Source organism: Chenopodium album, chromosome 25 (assembly GCF_948465745.1).
Source record: "Chenopodium album chromosome 25, dcCheAlbu1.1, whole genome shotgun sequence".
Taxonomy (NCBI): Eukaryota; Viridiplantae; Streptophyta; class Magnoliopsida; order Caryophyllales; family Amaranthaceae; genus Chenopodium; species Chenopodium album.
The window spans coordinates 8,422,508-8,448,187 of NC_137858.1; the positions used below are offsets into that span (position 1 = coordinate 8,422,508).

Consider the following 25,680-nt stretch of genomic DNA (forward strand, 5'->3'; position numbering starts at 1 on the left):
CCTAATCTAGTAAATAAATAAATAAAACGATGATGATTAAGAAGGCATAGTTGAAACACTTCATCCTATGGGCCTTTGACTTGGCAAAATCCAATCCAAAACCTGGACGGGTTTTCCAACTTTCTTTTGATATCAAATTCTCTGTATAAGCGTCACTTATTTAGCTGTTTCAGAAAAGATAGTTATTCATAATAATGTCACTTTGCTATAGCTATAATATAAGAAAAAAAAAATGTCACTTCTCAGTATTAAATCAATGTCCCATTAGTCCATTACATGTCATTTTGAATTATTAATAAGACAGTAACGTATATTCTAATATTAATGCAGTCAACAGTATAATTTCTATTTTAATTTTATAGGACCATGCAACTTTAATATAAATGAACTAGAAAATTAATTTGATTGAAATATACTTCTATCTGTCTTTTTAATCATCGATTACAACTCTGTTTGATATGACACCATCTTTCAATACTATACGACCATATTATATGAATACTTAAATTAGTTACGTAACTTTATTTAAAGCATAAAAAAAATTACAAAATAATATTAAGAAATACTAATTAAATGGAGAGAATTCATTATTAATAATCATTTGATCACATATATATGACCCTAAATTTCAAGCTCGGGATGACAAGTACTATTTACTTAGAGCACTTTGGGGTTTGAATTCCTTACCTCATCTCCCGACCGTGCATCTTGCATATATAGAAGAGTATCGGTAGAACTTCATTTTCTAGCAAATATTGTAGTTCATCATTGGAACATTTTGTATCTTAAAAAATTGATGCGGCAAATAAAGTAAGTAAGCTACAACGACCTACAAGGCATTGTAGCATATCATCGGAAATGCTCTTATACGACCTTATCCTATATAATACGCAACCTTCTTTGCTGATCAACCACTACCAGGCCACAAAAAAAACCTAGTGTCGTTGTTAAACGGTTAGCTTGCCTTTTTGCCGTTTAGGGTCGTTGTTTCTTGTTAATTAGAGCACGTTTATTAATTGCTTATGTTACGTCTACTTGCTGCTTACTCTTAGTTTTAGCCAGCTAAATACTTGCTAGCTGAAATCTTAATTTTATTTAGTTCAATTTCATTAATGATATGATTGCCACTTGTCCTATCTTGTATATATCAAGTGATTAATTCTTGGATTATTTAGTTGATTGGTGGATGTGTTAATTGGTTGTCAATTTGTTGTATTTGACCTTACTTCAAACTTCATTAATTTTCCTCTTGTCATCTTGGATTATAGGCAGATCTTTTGAGATATAGTCTCCTTGAAAATTCATTTTCGTTTTTACATGGGCAATATTGATTTAATTAGTGTAGTCGTGAATATGATCAATCGTATTATTCAATCTGATTGCAGCAACCACACTTCCACTCCACATTAGTATGATATGTTCAGATCACTTTGGGACTAGATCACACGATTTGCATTGTTGTTGGTCACCAACCTAATAAACAAGTCAGATCATACACTAAAGAAATCTGCTCTTATTAATTATATCTTCTAGCTCTTCATTACCCTTTCCATGTGAGATTTGGTATGAACAACACCTACAAAACTTTATATTATAAATCAAAGAGAAAGGGTCGAAAGTAGCAAAATTTAATTTAAAATACATCCTAACAGGCACAATTAGGGACTCGCCAAGTAATAGGCCTTACATAACACTAATAGTAATAATAATACAAAGTGTATTTTCCGATGTCTCAATTCATATGTTACACTTTTTATTTACGCTCATCCTAAGTTATTCGACACATTTCTTACAGCATGGTTCACTAATAAATCAACTCTTGCCTTGCATTGCACTACTAGAATTTAGGTCATGCACCCTCTTTCATTCATTCAAAAAACTCGTGCACTTTCTTATTAGCTCCCATTAATCTGCTTTTCAATTAAAATGTTAAAATCTTATTATAGATGATCAAAACATACGCAAAAATCAATGTGGTTGACAATTAAAATAAAACGGAGGAAATATAATATATTTATGTGAACTTGTGGCAACATTTCAAGTCTCAAAAACAAGATATGGATCAAGGAAAAAAAAAAGATATATAGTGGAAGAAAAAGAATACCATTAAACATGTGAATGTTGTTAATTCATGGGCCTGTAAAGGTGGTTAGGAGAAGTCCGGCAATAACTAACTTCTTGGCGCGCACCCACTCTTCTTAATTTGTACCAGCTTCGAAAGCTCCTCTTATTTTAAGTATTCTAAGTAATGCACACACGACCCGATCCGAATAACGTTACACCGTATAAGAACCAAACCCGTTAATGAACCGAACTATTTCTAAACCGAACTGAAATTAAACCAAACCGAAAAAGAACCAAACTATTTCTAACCCGAAACCGCTTTCAACTCGAAACCAAAAAAACAGAAAATTACACTAATATCATATTACTATAATTTTCTGTTTTTTGGTTTTAATTTTTAAGAAAATAGAAAACTAATAAAAAAAATCATGAATAATCTCATACATTATATGAATAATCCCATATAATGTATGGCTTATAATTGAAATTTGAAAATGATATAAAATGATAAAAGCAAGTTATTATGCAACTATAAGGATATCTCAATCAATGTACTCGCTGCCCATTTGAGGAAATAGATAGGCGAATGAGACGCTGGGACCATTATAATTAGTTAAGGAGCTAATATTGACCAAAATGGGAAATTTCTATATATAATTCCTTTCTAAATGTCATCGTAATCATTTACTTCCATACATAGGGTACTTCTATGATACCTATCGTTTTATGAGAGGAAACAAATCATATATATTTCGCTTAACAATAATTTTAGAATATCACCCCTTATTTATTATGGACAATAATTATTTATAGGTTATTTATGTTTAATTACTGTAGTATTTTCATGCTTTGACATATTTCAATTTAATTTCCAAAAAGTAGCTTAAAATTCTTCTTTATATGTGATATATGATGTTTATGAAAAAAAATTAATTTTCTTGACGATTTAGTAACAATTTTTTAAGCCAATTTTTTCTCCTCAAAAAATTAACTAGTAGAGCGAGATGTGGAAATCCTTTTGGTTAAGTGTAATTCTCATTATTATTGCTTCAGGTATTATCTTCAACTCTTCCATTCAAGAATCATATCTTTTTTATTTTTTATTTACTTTTTTATATGCATTGTTCATAGTACAATTTATTAACATGTCTTCATTAACAAAAATTAAATAAATAAATAAATAAATTTATAAACATGTCACAAAAAACTACCTCGTGTTAGTTTAATGAAAGAATTGAATTTTGCTCTGAAATTTTCCTCTTAGATAAGTATATTCCCTTGTCTTTGTATTACGATAACTACAAGTATTATAATGAAAGATTTGAGCTATTGAACATTATTAAAGATGGATTGAATTAATATTTATATTTAAATCATTATTTTTTTCTTAAGAAAATTATCCACAATAGGGAAGTAAAAAAAATCAAGTGTAAGAATAATTTTCTTTTTTTTGAATTAATAAAAAATAATTATTTTAAAAAAAAACTCCGTAATAATTATCATTGTTAAGAAAAACAACAAAATTACCTAGTACAGTTGTTATATAATTTCTTCTCCGTAAAAAAAAGTTCTATTTTTTTACAGAGTAGTCGTTTGTCTAATTATGAGAGTAAACCATGTAATTTATTGCATTAATGTAGTATTGAAATCACAATTCAAATCATAGAATTTTACGGAGTATGATTTAATTATTCATATATGACCTTATGATTCGAATTACGATATTACCCGGTTTTACAACTTTTCTTAAATAAAAAAAAACATTATAAGTTTTTTTATTTTTATTATTATTATTATTATTTTTAATGGACGAATACATTATAAGTTTACAAACTTATTATTAAATAATATACAGCAACTCTAAATTGTTTTTTACTTGTATTAAGGGTTTTTTTTTTTTTTTTTGGAAACATTAGCCGTATTAAGTTTTATACAAACAAATTCAATCATATTTGACTATGATGTCTTGATTATGCATGTTAGCTTTCGGTTCTGAAACCCCCTTTCGATTAAAAATAGAATTCGGACTTTGATAACGTTGATTGTAACTTAATTTAAACTAATTAAATTATTATTTTGTATAGAGAAAGCAAGCATGAACATGATGATGGTGGAAGGAAAAGAATGTGTGGAATATTTCCCATGGATTACACCTGTTTGCGATCATGATAAAGTACTTGATGCTCCTTGTAAAGATGAGTGTTACAAGAGACATGGAGTTACTGCTACTGTGCAATGTTTTATACCAATCGAACCACCCGTTATTTGGTGTGAGTGTGATTATCCATGTTAATTAGTGTGAATTTTGATCCTTAAACTTAAGAGAAATAATTTTATTACATGAACACAATATTATAAAGGTTTTTTTTTTTGACTGAATATTATAAAGGTTTTTATTGTTGCATTTTTTAAAAAGAAATATGATTTTTTTTTTGGTGCAAATTTTAAAAGAAATACTATGTAATTTGTCTTTATTTAAGTATTTTGTTTGCAAGTATGAATATCAATAAACTAATTTTAGTTGTTTTTGTTCTATTTTTTTCCTTTGTTTCTTTTAATTCTTTGTATATAATATGAGAAAAAGACAATGCTAATTTTGATATTGTCTTCAAAATCCCTAATAAAAGATAAAAGTAAAGTGCGTATTTATAGCTCAATCGATATTGCGGTAATTTTCAGTTTTTTGGTTTTAATTTTTAAGAAAATAGAAAACTAATAAAAAAAAAACCACGAAAAATCTCGTATAATGTATGGCTTATAATTGAAAATGATAAAATGATAAAAGCAAGTTATGCAACTACGTAGTATAAGGATATGTCAATCAATATACTCGCTGCCCCATTTGAGAAAATAGATAGGCGAATGAGACGCTGGGACCATTATATGGAGTTATAATCAGCTAAGGAGCTACAATGACTAAAATGGGAAATTTCTATATATAATTCCTTTCTAAATGTCATCATAATCATACTAATTGTAAAATTGTTTTATTTTACTTTAGCTCAAGATGTAAGATCACAATTTTTATTTTTATTTTTTTAATTATTATTATTATTTATATTTTATTATTTATATTCTATTTGCTTATTTATGTAATTTTTCTTTCTTTTTCTTGTAATTTTTGCTCTTGGTTTGTACATTCTCCTTGCAATAGGAATATTATCTCAGGATAGTTGATTTTGGTATTATTCTTCCTAAGATAGAGAAATTACCAACAACAGTGTTCCTTTTCAATTTTTTAAAATATTAGCTTGATGTTCATGTTACAAAGATGAGTTGCTTTTCAGTTTTTGTTACCTAAGGAACAATGCCACGTTTTGATTTCCAAAATAAGTATTCTGTATGTTAAATTGAATATAAAATTATTCACATCTTAGCTAGCTCTGTACATTTGTTAATGTATTACTTGAACTAGCTATATAAATAATATTTTAAGTAGCAAATTACGGAGTAGTAAAAAAAAATGTAACAATTATTCCTTAAAACAAATTGAATCAAAATTAACCCAACTCACATCACTATATTATTGTTTTGTATATTGTCAACAATTTAGAAGATTCCCTCACTGTTTTATGAATATCTTCTATTTCGAAGATTGATACGAAAGGCTTTAGTCTTAGGTACATTGTATATTTGTATATGCTCAAATTGTAGCTAGATTTGATTTTGAATTTTTTGATGGTTTAGGCCTCTATATCTATATAGGGAAGTTGTTCTTTGCAATTTTATTGTTAACTCAAAAATTTGTATATTTATACATGTTTTTAGTTAGAATCTTACACTTTATTTAGAATCAAACCCCCCAAAAAAAAAAAAAAAAAAAAAAAAAAATTTAACATAACACTTTTGCAGGTCATGGCATGAAATTCTCAGCTAAAATGACTAATGACGATCATTGGTATTAAGCTATGTTTCGATGAATAGTGTTTTGATCATCATCAGCTAAAGTTTCTAAATAGGGCTGATATTATGAAACGGAGGGACTAGAGTCAATTCATCTACACATATCTTAATTTCAATGGGTAATACTAGAGTCAGTAATGACTTAGGGCCTGTTCACATTTGCTGAACTGAACTGATTGGAGCTAAAATGAACTGAATTGAGCTGAAATGAATATTTTATGAGAGAAGGAAATTAGGAGCTGAACTTAACTAATTGGAGCTAAAGTGAACTGAAATTAAGTAAATATGAATCGGCCCTTAAGCTATTAAAGGTTGAAAAACCTTTGTTTATGGCGACAACTTTCTTCTACATACGTTGGAACATTTTTTTTGAGGGGAAACGTTAGTAGGAATTATTATTCCAAATCAAGTTCCGCCAAGGCTAAAGTGCCTTGCGGAATAGAGTCAATACAAATAAGTTCCGAAGAACTACGAGTGTCTCACCTTGCAACAAGGTGAGCAATAGTGTTACCTGCTCTACGTACATGAGAAATATTTAAAACATGAAAGGAGCTAGCTAGCTTCCTAATATCATCATAAATCAGCCATAGTGGGGAAAAACCAAGAACATAATATACCCAAACATATAATAATACGAGTAATACTCAATCCTATCATATTCATTATATTTTTCTAATACTCGATCCCTTCATCTCTAGCTCTTGATACTTATCATCATGACATTTATTAGTAGTTTAAGGAGGTTGAGATTAGTTTTTGTCTATTTGACACTATAAAATATTATTTTTAGTAATAAATTTGATGTGATCTGAATAGGAGTTAGTAATTGGTTTTATATAAGTCCTACTCATTATGAGACGTATTTGAAATAAAAATTAAAGATTTTTTTATGTAGGTTGAGGAGATAATAATAGTACAATAATTTATTTGTTCATTTTGAAATTCCACGCTTTTGTCAGTATATATTTCAAACGATGAATAATTATAAAAAAAAAAATTTGATTTTTTGAAAATATTTATCTAGACAATTCTAACAAAATTCCACATAAATATTTTTTAAAAAAACAAATTTTAATCACAAATGACAGTCAAAAGAGTGGATGCGATCAAAGTAAATTTTCAATTCAATTCAAACGTAGTGATAAAAAGAGAATGGATAAGGTATATTGTGAATAGAGTCAACTTGTTCCATCTGTCCAAACAAAAAAAAAAAAAAAAAAAAATTGTTCCAATAATCATTCCTAACAAGTTGTTAAATGGGCATGAGTAGCAGGTTAGCAGCTATATAAGCTCATGCTACATGCAAGCCCATATACTAAACTAAACCCTCCTCTTTCTCTCACCAAACTAATAAACACCAAATTTCAAAAATAAAGAAGGAAAAAAAAAAATGCCAATTCCAAAGGAAGATACCAAGAAAAATCTAGTCTATGACATAAGAGTAGCAACAGTAGTGCCTGGAAAAATTGCTGGTGAAAACAAAACATATGAGTTAAAAGGCATAGATTTGGCCATGAAATTACATTATATTAAGGCCCTTTATTTCTTCAATAACACCAACATTACTACTAATACTACTAGTAACAATAATGGTATTAGTAATCTTTGGAGTGTTCGTGAAATGAAGAGTTTGCCTATGTATGATTGGCTAATCTCTTACTTTGTGGCTTGTGGGAGGATCCGGGCCGAGACCGGTGACCGGCCATCGATTAAGCTCAATGATGCCGGTATACGGGTTGTCGAGGCTCAGTCGAGCAAGACTGTCGATGAGTGGCTTGCTATGGAGGACTTCATGTCGATGCAGGATCAGCTTATTTATAAGCATGCTCTTGGTCCTGACTTGCCCTTTTCTCCCCTTGTTTGTCTTCAGGTAATTTTTATGATTGATTAAGCTTCCTTAGCTTGTTTATATTTTAATTTTCTTAGTTAAAAATTTCAATTTGTATGTATAGTTTAGCTATTAGTCAATGGATCATGATCTAGTGTCCCATTAACGAGTAGTGATGTGATTTCGAATTGACTATTGAGTCTAGTCGATCTTAATTAAATCCCGTATACATCATTATCCTTTATTACTCTAGATAAAACCTATAGCAATTTGGCGATGCTTAATTACTCTTTAATTCAATATCTAATTCACTGGCTTTCATAGTTTCATAGGATCATCGCCTAGACGCCTACTGCTTTCAGTGTTTTTTTTATTTTTTATTTTTTTTTTATTTTTATATTTTTTATTTTTTTATTTTTTATAAATTATTATAATTTATTTTAACCATGAGATTCATTGTCATTAAGTTAAATCTACCTTAGCATGCAGATGTGCAGTGTATGTTAACTACAATAATCATGCATTAATTGCTCTGCCTCACCTTAAAGAGAATAATTACCTATATAAGTACTCTTTTGGTTTATCCTTACTCTTACCCACACATGCAAATTTCGCTACTTTTGGTTTATTAATATTAAAATATATACATACAATTGGGGCTTGCCCCTCGTGTTCACCAAAAAAAAAATATATACATACAATTGACCAAAATAGCAATACTAAATTTCCAATGAGGCAATGATCGATAATATTGTAGTTGTTTCTTTTTGTTGAAGTTTATGTTTTCAACCCATTAGGCCAAAACTATTCAGATCGAAATTATAAACTTTGATCGTTTTTGGTACTTTATATACAAGGAAAAATATTGTCAAGGAATTCTTGTTTGATTTATCTCAATGTGAATTCTCATAATATATTACAAAAAGAATTATAGACATTAATGATAAATTATGTGTAATGGAGATCGAGTTGGAGATCACTTAAAATATTGATGGATACATAGAATATAATTTCTCATAGGATGCAATTAGTATATTAGTTGGTTCATTTCTTTTACTACACATTGTGCAAAACTAAATGGCAACTTTTGGGAAGTTCAAAATAAATAAAGAACACTTAATTCATGATATTTAAGCCCTAAATATGTGCATTTTCTTTTCCCACGGAATTGATAATTTCATATTAAAAATATAAAATACAAAATTTAGTTGTATTTTAATAAATGGGGGATATCTAAGTTCATTCAATTCAACAACAAAACTAAGTTTTAATATAAGCTCATCGGCTAGATTTGGTCGTTTGGATAGGCGAAGAACACAATTGAACACATCATGGTATTGATATGCTTTGTATGAATGACTCCATTAAAATGGACTAAATATTCATGAATTGAGTTGGGTATTTTTAAATTAATGCGAATGGAATTGTAGGTACATTAGTCATCCGAAGTTAGGGTGCATATTCATTTTCACATGACTTATTAAATGGTGTGTTCTATTTACGTTATTTTTATTTATTAGAACTTATACTACGTATGAACTTATTTTTATCGGAATTTGAACTTGGGTAACCTACCCTTATTCTAACTATTTTTCCTGAACTAATTTGGCTGAAATTATCTGAACTTATTAATAGTACCTGAAATAAGTAATTAAAAATAAGATGAAAAGAACAGACCCATAGGTTTTTTTTAAAAAAAACTATTTTACTTAAAAATTGAAATTATTAACGCCTATCATAACTTATTTTCTCCTGGTAAAATTTATGGCAATAATGTTTTTCAATCAGTAAAATTGATGATTAATTTTTCTTATTTTTTTTTTTAAAAAAAAATTCTTACATGTAGCCTTAGAGAGTTAGAGTAAATATCAATTTCCAATAAAAAGTATACTTTAATTTTCAATTTAAATACATACAAATTTTAGAGCTAAATATGAGTATTACCCTAAACTCGGCCTTTGTCCCTTAAAGATTATCCTATTGCAATTTTCTGGGTCAAAATTTTGAAATATTTTTAAAGTTATTTCAACATCTACTTTTAAAATATCAAGTTAATGTAATTCTTACTTATATTCACAAAATTAAAAAAATTGCGAGTAAAACGTGTTTTAAAAATTATGAAAGTTAAAATGTGCAAAGGATAGACAGAATGAGTAAAATCACTTTCTGTATATCAAAATAATAACTATAAATAGGGATGTTGAAGTTGGTTGGTTTTTACTTTTTTTGACAGCTAAAGGTAGTTGAATTGGTTTAGTGCAACTAATATCGTACGTACATCGTATCTGTTATATAACTGCATAAACACAACAGTTCATGTGATGATTAAATTCCAACGGCCAACTACTCCTACGTATACGTAATGTAACTCTTTAGTTCATCTGTTCATCCATTACTTTGTATCTAATTTACAGGCATTACAGCTACACACTTTCATTACTACCCTACATGCCAACTTGCTATAATCATCTATTTAAAATCTCCGTATATTGTTACCAATCTGTATACGTACCAAAGACATGGATAGCTATACGTACTATCACATATAATATGTGGTGTATTTTGGCCTAAAATATTGGAGGAGTCAACATTCGAATTCCTAACTCAAATGTAATCACTACACCCATTATCTTATAAGTTGAATCGGGTGTTGTAACCTTAATAACTAATTGAAATAATCTACTAGGAAGGTCCCCTCTACACATATAATTACTCCATAACATGCTTGATAATGTCTTAGGAATGATATTTGAGATTTGATCGAGATCGACTTTGCCTATCCATCTCTCCCTTACTCCCTTGTATGGTGTTTTTAAGAGTAAAAATGGGTTTGAATCAATAAAATTTCTAAATACACTTTGTAATTTTTAATTTGACCTTGAAGGTTCTTTTAATACTAACTCAATTTGATTGTAGGTGACATGGTTCAAGTGTGGAGGAGTTTCAATGGGCCTAAGTTGGGCTCACATACTTGGTGATGCATTCTCAGCTTCAGAATTTATGAACATGTGGACCCAATATATGCAAGGTCACCATCAAAACCCCAAAACTCTTGCCATTCAACATCCTTCACAGCCCAAATACAAGCATTTGAACCCATCTCAAGAGCCCACTTCAATGAAACGGGTCAACCCGGTGGGTGACCATTGGGTTACTCCAACCAATTGTAAGATAGGTACCCACACTTTTCATCTTACTCCACAACAACTTGATCAATTGCATTTGAAGGTACATGGTTCCAAAATGAATGATATAGATTCAAGCCAATGTTTTGAGGTAATTACAGCAATTATATGGAAGTCCATAGCAAAAATTAGGAATGATTTGGGGACCAAAAATGTGACTATATGTAGACCAAAAACAATCAAGAAGGAACATGGAATGCCTTATAATGGACAAGTAATAGGCACAATCGAGGCGGAATTTCCAGTGTCGAGTGCTGATCCTTTGAAATTGGTACATTTGGTTGCTGAAAATTGTGTTGATGAGAGCAACATGGTGGAAGAATTGGTTAATAATGATATGAGTAAATTTGACTACATCATTTATGGGACAAACCTTACATTTGTTGACATGGAACACGTAGATATTTATGGCTTTGAAATAAAGGGAAATCGTCCAACATTTGCTAGTTACACCATTAGTGGAGTAGAGGATAAAGGATCGATTTTGGTACTTCCTGGTGCTAAAGATGGCAAACTTGTTGTGCTACATCTAGATGAAAATGAAATTGAATCCTTGAAATATGAGCTAAACAAAGAATGGTGCATTGCATAATTATAATTTAAATTTATGATTTTTTTTCCCTTCCATTTATTTACTTGTAATATTATTGTATTATATATTAGTGTTATGATGAAATAAATTTATAATGATACATTTTGCCGTCCAATTACCATGAGAAAATGAAGAGCTTTATTTTTAAACTTCATATCTAAAGCTTTGGAAATGTATTTTATATATATATATATATATATATATATATATATATATATATATATATATATATATATATATATATATATATATATATATCATTGACTTGTTTGTTAGTATTGTTACAGTACAACTTTATTTTTATTTTAGTAGATGACTATGGGTTTGTTGCTGTTTTTGTAATTGTTGTTGTGTGTTTTGTGTACATAAACTCTACTTATGTATACAATCTCAAAAAATCCTAACTATTTTAAAAAGCTAAGAGTGCTAGAATAAAATCACTTATTTTGTTAATTATAGTACCGTAAGATATTTCCTATAATCTTAACCATGTAGTACAAGTGATATTTGTTTCAGTTACCCACATATGCAGGTAGAAATTTCATGACTTTGGGATTAGGCTCAAGTTTTTATAGTTACTTGCACAGTTGCACAACCCTATCAACACAACTTAAAAAATAACTAAGTTAAAATTTACCATAGCTTTAACTTTTTAATGTTGTACAAAAGCTAACAAAACTAGTTTTTTGAGTTGTCGTTATTAAGAACCAACATCACATTTATATCTGTCAGTTACTAGTTTGTGTTGAACATATTTCATCTACTATTTTAGATTTAACATCTAATACTATAATACTAGTCGAGTAACCCTTTAAACACTAATAGAGTAACCCATGCAACACTAATAAAATAACCCTCATTATGGTTGACCACATAACAATTATCGAGTTACCCCTATAACACTAATAAAGTAACCCCTACAATATTAACGAAGTAACGCAGACAACCAGCCACATATAAGAATTAATAAACATAATTCAATATAGAGTAAATGTATTTTTATCAAAGTATGAATTTTTTGAGAGATGGATTGGATAAGATACTAGAATATACAAATCTTACCAACCAAAAATCAAGAAAGGTCAGGAAGAAAAGCAACTTTTTTCATAGTGATAAATATGATCATACTCCCCCATACTTTTTATTGCACACTCCCACAAAACAAAAGAATTGCCTAGATTTCTCAAAACCATGATTTTATTTTGTATTTTTGGTTATACAAATAACAAAATAAAATACCACCTTTATAAGACTATTAATAACAACAATAATAAAATACTACATAAAAATTAAAAATTAAAAATCGAAAAAAAAATAAAAAAAATCCACCCATTTCCATTCAGTGATAGGAGGAAGAAGAAAGAGAGAAGAGATTGTGTTGAATCAGAGAGTTTCACCAACCCTCTCAAAACTAATCCCTAGGGTTTCCTGAACCTTCGAGAAACCCTTAGAGGAGAGAGAAACTCACCTCTCATCAATGGCGTCTACGAGCTCCGATTTGATCCGATCCATCGAATCGGTGCTCGGAGTTTCATTGGATTCGCCGTCAAATTCTTCTGCGATTGTCATTTTGACGACTTCGATTGCAGTGATTATTGGATTGGTGGTTATTTTATGGCGAAGATCGAACGATCGAGGTAGAGATTCTTCGGCTTTTGTTGCTCCGAAACCATTGAAGGTTGAACCTGAGGAAGATGAGCTTGAGATTGCTGCTGGTAAAACTAAGGTTACGGTGTTTTTTGGTACTCAAACTGGTACTGCCGAGGGTTTTGCTAAGGTAAATTTGATGATTTTGTGTTTGTTGTTAAATTGTGAATGGTTATGAATTTGATGTTAATTTGATTGTTTTGTTGTTGATTGATCGCATGCATTTCGAATTGTTGAAAAATTGTGGATTTCATGGTAAAAAATTGACTGTTAGGATAGGTTATTAAGGTTTGGAAGTGTTAATTGGATGTTAGATTGTGCTTTGCTCGTAAAACTGCTGGGAGTAGGATGAAGTTCAATGAATGAAAGCGAGTTCGTGGTGATTTGGTTGATTGGTGGAAGAATTAGTTGAGCTAATTTTGTTGAGATAATGTTGAATTGTTGATTGGATGAAATTTTGTGTATTTAAGAGGCAGAAGTGTTTGTTGGATAGATGTTTGAGAACTGAACTTCGACATGTTAATTAGATGTATGCTTGAGAGTTGAACTTTGAGAAGCCGAGATGCTTGAGAGTTGAACTTTGAGAAGCCGAGATGCTTGGAAAAAGTTCGATTAATTTGGTTGTTCTTCAAAATTTAACTAGCCTTCTCCGTTAATACTTTCAATTCAATTAAATCAACATACTTTTAATTATTCCTTAAACTAAATCTATTGTAAATTAAAAGACAATAACATCTAGTTATTTTATCTAATAATTACCAAAAGGATAGATATTAGCAACAAAATAGATCTAATATGCATGACATCATCAATGTAAACTATCTATACATCAACTAAAAAATATCGGAAAATGGAATGGAATTTGGCTGTAGTATTAGTAATAGTATAAAGCTAGTATAAATGAGGTTATGCACTAAATTGAAAAAGTTTGGTTTGAAGTTTATACTCTGGAGATGATATTGTAGAGGCTTCTTGTCTTCATGGTAAACCATAGAAATGGATATATGTAGAGGGAATTATTGAACGGTGCAGGCAGGGAGTAAGAAACAGAGGATAATCTAAAGGAAGATGTAATATTTTATAAGATGCTAAAGACATGATACTTCATTGATCCTTAGAGGGGCTGGAGCCAATTTTTCTGATACGAACCTCATAGAGGCAGGGTTCTATAGGCAAAGAATTAAGCTGGTACTTTTGTTTTTTAAGGCTAGGTAACATTGTTTCCCAGAATGTGGGTGGACCCCAAAATTGCAATTTAGATTGGATGCGTCGGCAGCTGTGTCTTATGCGACTCTGATTGCTAGCAACCGCTGCTGAAATTGTCTTATTTTGTCCCACAATTCATGCAGTTGATTATTGAAGTGATTTCAGATTAGGTAGATTGAAATCATTTGATGTGAGGATTACAGGCTACATCAATGGCTGCCAGATTAGAAGTGCAAAAGCTTAGGGGTCACTGGTTTGTGGATGGTCAAAGTAGACAGGGTCAATCTAAATTTTTGCTGACCTGGCCATTGTTTTTGCAAGCGTCTCAAAAAAGGAGGGGCTAGCGATCAGCCGATCCTTTCACTTCCATGGTTGAAGTCTATTTGATATCCTAATGCCCTAAATGAAGTGAAAAAGGTTAATAATTAATCCTTTGAAAACAATACAACTAACCAACTTGGGCTAGCTAGCAACTCCACTATTCTCTTTGTTCTCTCTATATTTTCGATCTTGCAACTAGTGAAAAGTGTTGAAAAGTATTGTATATGTGTGCGTGCACATGTGTGTATGACTATACTGATTAGATGTTTGCACTCTTCATCCTTGCTCCTGTACTCCATATCAAATTGAATCAAATCAAGTCATATACCCATGCAACACTAGTTGATAGCATCTGATTTGTTTAACAAGCCTTATATTTTTGCTGTTGAAAGCTTTTAAATTCACTAGATGCTTGTGTTTTGAGTGATGTGTGGTAAGCTATAATGAAAATTACCATGGAATCATGGATTGATAACTACTGCAGAACTTACTTAAGTCTGGAAATTTATAATTGAATTCAGACAATGACATGTTGAATTCCGTATATGAAGACAGAGAGAAAGATGAAAGGAAAAATGAGATTGTGAGATTTGTGACCTTCAAGTCTGCAGTCTCCCTATTTGACAGAAGTTCATGACTTATTTCAATAGATAAGTATTCAATTGTCCCTGGAAATTATTTGCAGAGTACAACTGATTCTGCTTTTCCTTTCACTAGCTCTGCAATTAATGCACAAGGAGTATGACTGAGGAGGCAAGTGTGCTCACTACTCACTGCTCACTGGCATTGTTATTTGATGCTTTGTTTCTGCCAGCTTTGTTCAGCTCCTACATGGGCGAAGAGTTTTTATGACATGGCTGATGACAACTCTACGCAAATTAGAAATTACAACCTTGCCTCATGGTTTGTTCCTCCTTATAATTGAACTTAATGTGGAACGTGCATATGGTATGGCATTGTTCAACTATCTTCCAATAAAATTAAAAGAACCATGATTTTGGAATGAGAGATTAATCAAAGATATTTAAGTAGCTTGGAAAGGCGAGTTTGAAGGATGAATGAATTTCAAATTGTGGAAACTAGATCTATTGTCTATTTGGTGTATTTGTATGGAGAATTGGCGGATTTCTGAAGGGAAGACAAAACCTTATTACTCCAAGCTTCAATTTCAAACGATCTTGTATGGTTGGAGTCAAGCGCTTTGATATGAAAATCGTTTATCTTTCTATGATTGTGCAGACAAGATCAATCATGTTTATTATTGAGGATATTTCAATTTTGTTTGTACATCTCCTTTGATTTGGGAGATATGTACATGTCTTGGAGCAATGGAAATTGTTGGCTGATTACTTGTAGCCTTCCTGTTTGTGTTGGTTTGATGTCCCCTTGGTATCCTATTTTATATGATTCCTTATAACCCACTGTATAGATGCCTCTAGGTGCTGAGACTCTATTTTTTGGTCTAGGCAAGGCGATTTCAGTGAGGCACAAAGGGGCGCACTGATGCGAGTCTTGAGGTGCACAGCTTTTTACCAGGATTTTTTTCGCTATTTATTAAGTGTGCCTTATTCTAATGAGGGGTGCCAAGGCGCTAGAAAATCCCTACATACATTGTTATAGCCTATAAAAAAAATAGAAATTAGACTGAGACAAGAGGTCATACCAATCTTTAAATTGATGGCCCTATGGTTGGAAAGGTTGGTGCTTCCCAGTGGCATACTTGCATAAAAATTGGAAATTTCACATTCCTTCCTTCCAAGTCCAATATGGTTGGAAATGCAAATCTTTTTATTTCTGCGAGATGAAACTTGAATAAATCATTTAATCATTATAATTTGTTAAATCATTATGGTACATATTAAGTTTTTCTTTGATATCTCTGCTCATCATAGATCCTAATAGTAATAAGACTCCGTTCTATATCTGTATCATTTTTTTTAAGGTTATTGACTCACATTAAGAATATTTTAAGTTATTGCTTCGATATTGAAAGCTGACAAGTAACATTGCATGCAGATTTTATATAGATAAATAGTCGTGGATTAATAAAGCAACAGATGTATGGAATAAGAAGAGTTAGTTAGGCTGATAGATTATTTGAAGTGATGGTCGTAGTAGTAGTAGAAAGAGTGGGTGTGGAATGGTTTTACAGAGTTTCAATAGGGCATTGAACTTGTTTCTGTTTGTTGCTGTACCTGCAGTGACCTTTTTGTTGTAGACTTGTACATATGAAGTATCAGTGTCATTTTCATTATTTTTTTGTGATTGTCTGCAGGCTTTAGCAGAAGAGATCAAGGCAAGATATGACAAGGCTTTAGTGAAGGTTGTTGACCTGGTAAGTGAGGCAACTACTGCTTTTATTTGTTGATTGAGTGTATCCTTTGCAAGTTTCTATCTAGATCTATTTTTTTGTAAATTGTCTAAAAATGTTGTTTTCCACCTATTAAAATAGGATGATTATGCTGCGGACGATGACCAATATGAAGAAAAACTAAAAAAAGAATCTTTAGCATTCTTCATGGTTGCCACGTAAGCTCACTTATTTTGTGAGTATATATCTTACATTTGTTGTTTATCAATTGTTAAGTAATTTATAAACAGACATCATTGACATTGTAGTTATGGAGATGGGGAGCCTACTGATAATGCTGCTCGGTTTTACAAATGGTTCACAGAGGTATTGTACCATTTTCTTTCCTGTCCATTTTTTGTTGGGGGGGGGGGGGGGGTAGTGGAAGGAGCTCTTTGGAAAGTTTTTTTTTTTTTTTTGAAAGAGCTCTTTGTGGAAGTTAGTGGCAAGTTCAGTTACAGCATTCTGTAAATGGTGGGTCTGTTTTTGATTCTTTTTTTTTTTTTTTTGTGTGTGTAAAAAAAATTAAAATTGTAGGGTAATGAGAGGGAACCATGGCTTCAGCAATTGACATATGGTGTTTTTGGCTTGGGAAATCGTCAGTATGAACACTTCAACAAGGTAAATTATCTTTTAAGGCCAACCACTTCTTATTCATTTGCTTACTAACTAATGGTGTGACCTTTTCTGGAACAGATTGGAAAGGATCTAGACGAAAAGCTCGTTGAACTAGGTACCAAAAAATCGTGTTACATTTATTCCATACTTCTATATGGTCAATAATATACTAACACACTGCCATGTTGAGTAGGCATATTTTGATTATACTAGCACTTGCAATGATGTCCACAAGTAGAATTTGGGTATTTTTTAGAGCAAACAGGATGTGTTGGGTCATGTTTGGATTGAAGATTAACTGGTTGGAGAACCTTCAACACCAACATGTCCCTTTTAAAAATCAGGCCATAAACCTTCAACACAAACTTGACCTGTATAATAAACTGGGTCCACAAACCTAAGTTGCCTAACCCATTTAAGTTTTCACACCTAATTTCTATTTGAAATACACTAGTTTAGCACTTTAGCTAATGTGTTGAGTTTTTCTTGTTACAGTTGCATCAAATTTTATCCGTTTAGTTAAATAGGGTGAACTAAATTACAAAACATCTTATAATTACAAATTGGAATAAGAAGACGAGTAACTAAAATTATGAAGAACAGATTTTTGTTTATGTATGGAATATATATTGTACTGTAAGGAAATACTCTTAGCTTGATAAGAGTCCTTATCTTGTTGGCTTATTTGAGAAGTACCATTTAAAAAAATTATCTTTTTGTAATACCCATTGTAAAGATTGATTACGTTGGGTACATAGGTATGTACTTAGCTAAGTTTTGCAAGTAGCTATGCTTAGCTTAGTTCTAGAATCTCACTTTAACTCTAAGTGTGGCTAAATTAGGCCAATTACTAACTCATGTACTTAACCCATTTACTCTTCTTAATGTGAAATTCTGTACTCTCTTTATGTCGAGTATCATCTTCTCTTGGTCTCATATTTTTTGTTTATATCATTATATGGGCGGCTTACTAACAAATATCTATTGAATTCTTCTGATGTGCTCCATGTCTCAGGTGCAAAGCGTCTGGTCCCTGTTGGTCTTGGCGATGATGATCAATGTATTGAGGACGATTTTACTGCTTGGTGTGTATCAGTTGAATTTTAACTCTACTGCTGATATTCTGCGAGTATGCTTATTGGTCGATTCTTTGCTGTTGTATTGATTACACGTTTATCTTCCATATAGGCGGGAATCTTTGTGGCCAGAGTTGGACAAGATTTTGAAAGATGCAGATGATACAAATACTGTGTCAACACCATACACAGCTGCTATTCTTGAATATCGTGTAGTCGTTCACGAATCTGCTGTCACAACCTTAGAAAATCAGTACAACACTATGGCAAATGGCAATGCAGCTTTTGATATTCATCATCCATGCAGGTATATTCAAGTACTGCCTGGACTCACAGTTGAAATTTCATAATTTAATTTTTTTATTGACTCGTAATAGTCTAGTGGCATATTAAGCCAAGTCTTTAGTATCTCTGTTTGGCAGACCAGTGTTTGAATAGGCCTGCCTTGGTGCAAGTCATTTGGGGTCATGTGCCTTTTGTGGTCTAGCTGTCTAGGCGAGGTGATTTTGATGAGGCGCAGGCGCACTACTGTTTTTTCAAAAATTTTATACATTGTTTATTATGCACATCACTTCAGCGAGGCGTACTAAGGCACTCCGTAGGTGAAGGGAGCTCTGAAACGCCTTGGTGTGCCTTGACCCTTTTTATACATTGCGGCAGACATTGTCAAAGCTTTTCCTTTGATTAACGAGCTTATTTTAGACTAGTTTTTTTTTTTTTTTCCTGAGCTATGATACCACACTTTTCTTACTTACTTTCATGTGTACCTAATATTGGAACTATAAAATACGAGTACTTGTTATCTTATTGGACATTATAGGTTGCCTAGTAGATCACACACATTGTTTCCTGTTTTTGCTAAATCTGTCAGGCTAACTTAGTTTCTTTTCTTTTGAAATTCCAAAAGAGCTAATGTGGCGGTGCAAAAGGAGCTTCATAAACCAGAATCTGACCGCTCCTGTATACACTTGGAGTTTGATATAGCAGGCACTGGATTAACGTAAGTATTCGTTTAACTGACTAACCTTGGCACCTTGGTGTATATACTATATATAAATATATGGCAGAGTCCCTTCTTGTCATGTCCACTGTATGTCTGTATTTCATTGCATCATGCGGATATGTACAATTTTACTTGTGTTCAAGTGTGCAAGAGAACTATATAAGAGTCTGACTATTCTTCATTGCCCATTACTACTTCGTGTATTGTCTGGTTGGAATGAAGTTGGTGCTCAAAGGGATTCCACGAGTCTTTTCTCCATCTTTATTTTTTATTTCCGAAATAAAAACTTCGCTTGTAAGCTATTATCAAATTGTTTTGCATTCGTTCTGTTCTCTGAAGGAGTTCGCTTGTAAGCTATTATCAAATTGTTCTGCATTCGTTTTGTTCTCTGAAGGAGATAAGCCTTAAACTTTATCATTATTGTTTCAGTTATGAAACTGGAGATCATGTTGGAGTCTATGCCGAGAATTGTGATGAAATTGTGGAAGAAGCAGGAAAGCTATTGGGTCAGCCACTGGATTTAATTTTCTCGATTCACACAGATGCAGAAGATGGTACACCTTTGGGTGGCTCACTACCACCACCATTTCCTGGTCCTTGTACACTTCGCTCTGCTCTGGCTCGATATGCTGATGTTTTAACCTCTCCTAGAAAGGTTATTCTCTTTCTTTTCCCTTGCACTGAGCTTATTTTTAATTTTGGTTTCATACTGGGAAATTGGCATTATTGGTTCTTATTTAGCTATTATACTCAGGCTGCACTACTTGCTTTGGCTGCTCATGCATCAGAACCCGGTGAGGCAGAGAGATTGAAGCATTTGGCATCACCTGAGGGCAAGGTTAATATATCTACATTTTCAAGTGGTCTTTCTGCAAAAAATTGATTTAACTTTTTATTTTTTGGTACTTTGTTTCTCCCTGATCTTGTTAAATCATTCTCTTTGGAAATTATATCTGTTTACTTGTTTAGGATGAGTATTCAGCTTGGATTGTTGCTAGTCAAAGGAGTCTTTTGGAGGTCATGTCTGAATTTCCATCAGCAAAGCCTCCTCTTGGGGTATTTTTCGCTTCTGTGGCTCCTCGGTTACAACCACGTTACTATTCTATCTCATCCTCACCAAGGTGGCTCAACTTTAGGCTTTGTATTAGTTTATTGGTGTTTGATTCTCATAAGAATATGGAGATTCTAAAATCTGAACTGCTTGACATGTGTCTGCAGACTATATCCAAACCGAGTTCATGTCACATGTGCCTTGGTTTATGGTCCTACCCCTACAGGGAGAATCCACAAAGGAATCTGTTCAACTTGGATGAAGGTAATAGGAACAAACTTTGCTTATGCTAGCATTGAGTTAAACACATATTACTTGTCAGAATGTTGTTATATGTATTTTGTAGCCCATTATTTATGTGTTGTATTGTGGATTTTGTGACCGCATGCTGTTGCATGTCAAACCATGACAGTTGTCTGAATTTTTTTCTTATATGGACAGAATTCAGTTCCTTTAGAGAAAAGCCAGAATTGTAGCTGGGCTCCAATCTTTATCAGAGCATCTAACTTCAAGTTGCCGGCAGACCCTTCAGTTCCAATAATCATGGTGGGACCTGGAACTGGTTTGGCTCCTTTCCGAGGATTTTTACAGGTTTATGCTCCTCTAATATTCTGCACATGTATGGGTTATTTAGTATTTAGATAGCTGAAATTTCAAATTTTAACTGTGCATCTGTTTTTCAGGAAAGACTGGCTTTAAAACAGGACGGCGTCCAACTTGGTCCTGCTATACTCTTCTTTGGATGTAGAAATCGTAGAATGGTGCTTATATACTACTCTTCTGAAACCTGTAAATTTTGTGGAACCGGCCAATTTAGTGCTTATATATTGCTTAATCTGTAGGATTTCATCTATGAGGAAGAGCTGAACAATTTTGTCGAAGAAGGAGCTCTTTCAGAGCTGATTCTTGCATTTTCAAGGGAGGGGTCTCAAAAGGAGTATGTTCAGCATAAGATGATGGACAAGGTGTGTGTTTTCACATTCAATAATGAGTCTCCTTTATAATCTTGCCAAGCAATGATTTACCTTAAAATTGTGATTTCAGGCCTCGTACTTGTGGAGTCTGATTTCTTCTGGTGGTTACTTATATGTCTGTGGTGATGCCAAGGGCATGGCTCGAGATGTTCATCGAACTTTGCACAATATTGTTCAGGAGCAGGTACTCATACCCCCCCCCCCCCCCCCACACACACACCCACCCACCCACACCCACCCCACCCACACACACAAAGTATTTCACAGCTAATAGACAGGCTATTGTCTGACGTTATCAGAATACTATTCGTAAAAGTTAGTCATAATTACTGGTTGCTGTCTGGCTGATATCATTATTGTACAAGAGTAGTTCAGTACTGCAGTATATGTTTCATATTATCATTTCGCCTAGACCTATTTATCGTACAAAGGATTTTTTGAAGTTAACTGCTATGAAACACTGCAGGAATCCTTATCATTGTTTCTCTGATCTTTTTCCTTCAGCTAGTTTTGTCTTTATAAACTTTAGTTTTGTAATTTAAAATCAAGTCATGTTGAACATGTTACTAAATGCCTTGGTAATGCAGCACCTCCCAAAATTTGATTTGGCTTCACTTAGATCGAAAATCTATGATGATTGGTTTGTGAACCATCGTTGGTAGTGACATTTTTCATATCATTTCAAAAGAGTATGAAAGCCGTGAACTATTTAGTTGAATATTGATATCAGGTTTTTTTTTTTTTTTTTTTTTTGGAGAAAATGATGTCAGGTATATGTGAAGAAATATATTGAGTTACTTAAAATGCTTACATCTCATTGGCCAATTTTTACATTTTTCTTATATGAACAAGTCGTAAACTACTAGATAAATTTCTTACTCGCAGTTTGTTCGCCCAAATTAGGACATGTGAAGTCAATATGTAGTTGGCCTTTGTTCATATTCGTATGCCTTTGAACTTTGAAGTTATCTCTATCTGTGGTTTGGATTTTTGTTGGACTCTATCCCTACTCTGCCCCTCTACCTAGACCTGATATTTTGCTTTATCATTTGGTGGCATTGAAGGGGAGGTTGAATAGAGGAGTAATATGTGCTATTGTTCTATGCCTTGACCAAGTGCTGTCACTGCTATTTTGTACTCGGTAGTGTGTAACCTATAGTTAAACGGATGAAGATGATTAGGAGCTTCTGTTCCAGTTAGCTGACTCAATTTTGTATGGTAGTCATATACGAAGTATAACAAAACCTGTACAGATTTGACAAAGTTTATACTGTTTTGTGATATGTTTTCAGGAGAAGGTAGACTCCTCGAATGCAGAATCTGTTGTGAAGAAATTGCAGGCAGATGGACGATACCTTCGGGATGTGTGGTAAGCTGTATCTAGGAGTTACCTTGTTCTCGTTCGAGCAGTAATTACAGGGCTCTTTGAGCACAGTCGACTCATTTTCCATCCAAACTCAAAAATCCTACAGCAGATGATAGTGGATGGTGGGAAGTAAGTCGTTGCTTACTCCACTTTTCTGTATCTATTGTCACCGTTTTTGGCTGACTAGAGGATAGAACATTGTCGAATCTATATACATTTATTGTTTCTACAATCAAAGGCTGTGTGGCAGTTGCAGAAGTTATCAAGTATACTCGCAAGAGATTGTAGGTCATTAGGAAACACTTGAAATTTATTGCACTATTTGTTTAATGTAAGATGAAGAATAAAGCTTATAATTTTATGTTTATATAAGAATTTAGTTTTATGTATCTTTCTTCACCAATTTGCCTTTTCAACTTGTTCTGGTTTATTAGATGATTGTTAAAGGCGTTCAAGATTGATATTTTGCAGTTGTATTTTCTTGCATACATAAGTCTACACATAAACCATGTTTATATGTAAGATGGTCTAGGAGGGAGTCAGATAATTATACTCCATATTATTTTTTAAAAAAGGTCAAGGAAAAAGAAACATTAGTGAAAAAAAAAAACTTGAGAGATTAATTGCAAGTGCTTAGCAAGGCAGCTATCCTAGCAGTTTTAACTTTAAAAAAAGGTTAAGGAAAAAGAAACATTAGTGAAATTAATTTTGATTTAAGCTAAATATATTAACAATTTTTATTGTACTAGACCAAAATCACAGTATTACTCTTACACGTTAGACTTATTTGGTACATGGGAGCATAGGTTGATCATGGTAGCAAAGTATTTTTACATTTTGAAATATAAAAAATCACAATCATCCTCCTCACTCCACCATGACCCATCTCCATGACTCCTTGGTTTGCCTTCCTCCTTCGTATCTTATCCAGCTAACACCTTCATCTTCTTCTTTCTCCTTTGATCTTCACACACCTTCATCTCCTTCGGTTTCTTGAAGATGCTTTAATGGTGAACACCAAACCTCAACACCACCATTTTCGGAAATCTAATGAAAATCCTAAGTAAAACTATAGAGATTAATGGAAAAGTAACCATAAAGGAAAGGTGTTTTAGTTTGCCTTTTTTTATTTCACCCCTAATATTGATATTCACCATTGATGGAGCTCGTGGGGTTCTTCGTTTTCATCAAATTTACGTTCTCCATTAAAATTTCTTGGAGGATCTCTTCTTAAAAATGGAAAAATATCCCTTATTTTAACTAGGAAATTACCACAACACCCAGTGATAAACTTCACAAATTTAACACAGAGATAAACTTGTACGGAGTATTTACCAATTTGTTACTCTTTTTTTATTTTAATATCTATATCACTTTTTTTTGACAAGCACTATTGGTAGTATTTTATTTTGCAATGTCTTGAGAGTAGAGGGGGAAGGTATGAGAAACCTCTAAACATTATGTAGATGGTGGACTCAAACTTGTATCTTCAAAGTTACAAAATGAGTTCTACACCATCTCAATTCACTAAATTAGTTATTATCAAGATAAATACTTATATGTTATTTCATACAAGTACTTTTTTTTACAATGTTAATTATACTCTTAAATTTTGTTTTTAAGCAAATTTATACTCTTAAATGACTATTCTAGTTGCGTAGGATTATAAACAAGTCAAATTCAGCGTAAGAAGTATTTTATTATCTTTTGTGAGCCCAAATTTGATCTGAAGTTTTCCATTGAGCCCAAAATATATTTCTAACTCACTCCATTAGGATGTTTAAATGCTCATGAACAATTCATTCATTAATCAAGTTGAATTCATAATAGGATTTCTAATTTTCTTTTTTCATTCATCAACGAGTTTTCTAGTAACCAAGCTTTGCGGTTTTGAAATTTGAAAATCTTATAAGCATAATACTCAAAATCGTAATTATAAAGTCTAGCATGTAAGACTAACCAACGAATTTAAACTACTCCCTCCGTCCCCTTTTGATAGTCCCTTACGGGCAAAGTTTAGTCCCAAAATGTTCACCCCATTTGTTTTTTCCAACAACTATTAATATTAATTTTTTTTACCAAAATTCCCTCCAATTTGCAACAATACTTGTGCAAATTTAAATTTCCCATGTAATTTTTTAAAATTTTGTTTTCCCATGTACTTTTATTACTTTCTCTCTCTACTTTTTTTGCATACCAAATGTCTATTTACTTTTTCAATGTATTTTAACTATTCTTATGTGTGTTTATTAATTCCCGTGAAAAATGCCCATAAGGGACTTTCAAAAGGGGACGGAGGAATTAACAATTATGAACAAACTTATTCATGAATATTAATAAATGATACAATATTGTTTATGAACAATCAATCCTATATAAATAAATAAATTATTCATGAACAAAAATAAGAAGTTCTTGAAAATAAGAACTTTTGTCCAGTGAAGTTCATGAAATTATATAAACGAGTATCATGTTCATATTTAAGCTCATTTATTA

General features: G+C 32.2%; 2 protein-coding genes across 2 annotated transcripts; both read left to right on the forward strand.

The window, feature by feature from the left end:
- Positions 1-7,235: 7,235 nt before the first annotated feature.
- On the forward strand, positions 7,236-11,607 carry LOC145615179 (protein ECERIFERUM 2-like). The gene is made up of 2 exons (XM_081670249.1): positions 7,236-7,837; positions 10,712-11,607. Exons 1-2 carry the CDS (start codon positions 7,358-7,360, stop codon positions 11,570-11,572), a joined length of 1,341 nt encoding a protein of 446 aa, XP_081526375.1. The 5' UTR covers positions 7,236-7,357; the 3' UTR covers positions 11,573-11,607.
- Positions 11,608-12,764: 1,157 nt separating this feature from the next.
- Positions 12,765-23,573, forward strand: LOC145615521 (NADPH--cytochrome P450 reductase-like). The gene is made up of 18 exons (XM_081670595.1): positions 12,765-13,349; positions 17,022-17,081; positions 17,199-17,275; positions 17,366-17,423; positions 17,634-17,717; positions 17,793-17,829; positions 18,730-18,799; positions 18,903-19,097; positions 19,698-19,790; positions 20,223-20,448; positions 20,548-20,631; positions 20,763-20,914; positions 21,012-21,108; positions 21,286-21,435; positions 21,528-21,605; positions 21,687-21,809; positions 21,889-22,002; positions 23,111-23,573. The coding sequence occupies exons 1-18, from the start codon at positions 13,050-13,052 to the stop codon at positions 23,189-23,191; spliced, it is 2,079 nt and encodes a 692-aa protein (XP_081526721.1). The 5' UTR covers positions 12,765-13,049; the 3' UTR covers positions 23,192-23,573.
- Positions 23,574-25,680: the final 2,107 nt, after the last annotated feature.

Excerpts from the sequence above, each read along its gene's own strand:
- LOC145615179 (XM_081670249.1), top strand. The coding sequence starts at position 7,358 with ATGCCAATTCCAAAGGAAGATACCAAGAAAAATCTAGTCTATGACATA. Across the intron at positions 7,838-10,711 it reads CTCCCCTTGTTTGTCTTCAG|GTGACATGGTTCAAGTGTGG; the intron begins GTAATTTTTATG and ends ATTTGATTGTAG.
- LOC145615521 (XM_081670595.1), top strand. The coding sequence starts at position 13,050 with ATGGCGTCTACGAGCTCCGATTTGATCCGATCCATCGAATCGGTGCTC. Across the intron at positions 19,098-19,697 it reads GATATTCATCATCCATGCAG|AGCTAATGTGGCGGTGCAAA; the intron begins GTATATTCAAGT and ends AAATTCCAAAAG. Across the intron at positions 21,810-21,888 it reads AGCATAAGATGATGGACAAG|GCCTCGTACTTGTGGAGTCT; the intron begins GTGTGTGTTTTC and ends TTGTGATTTCAG.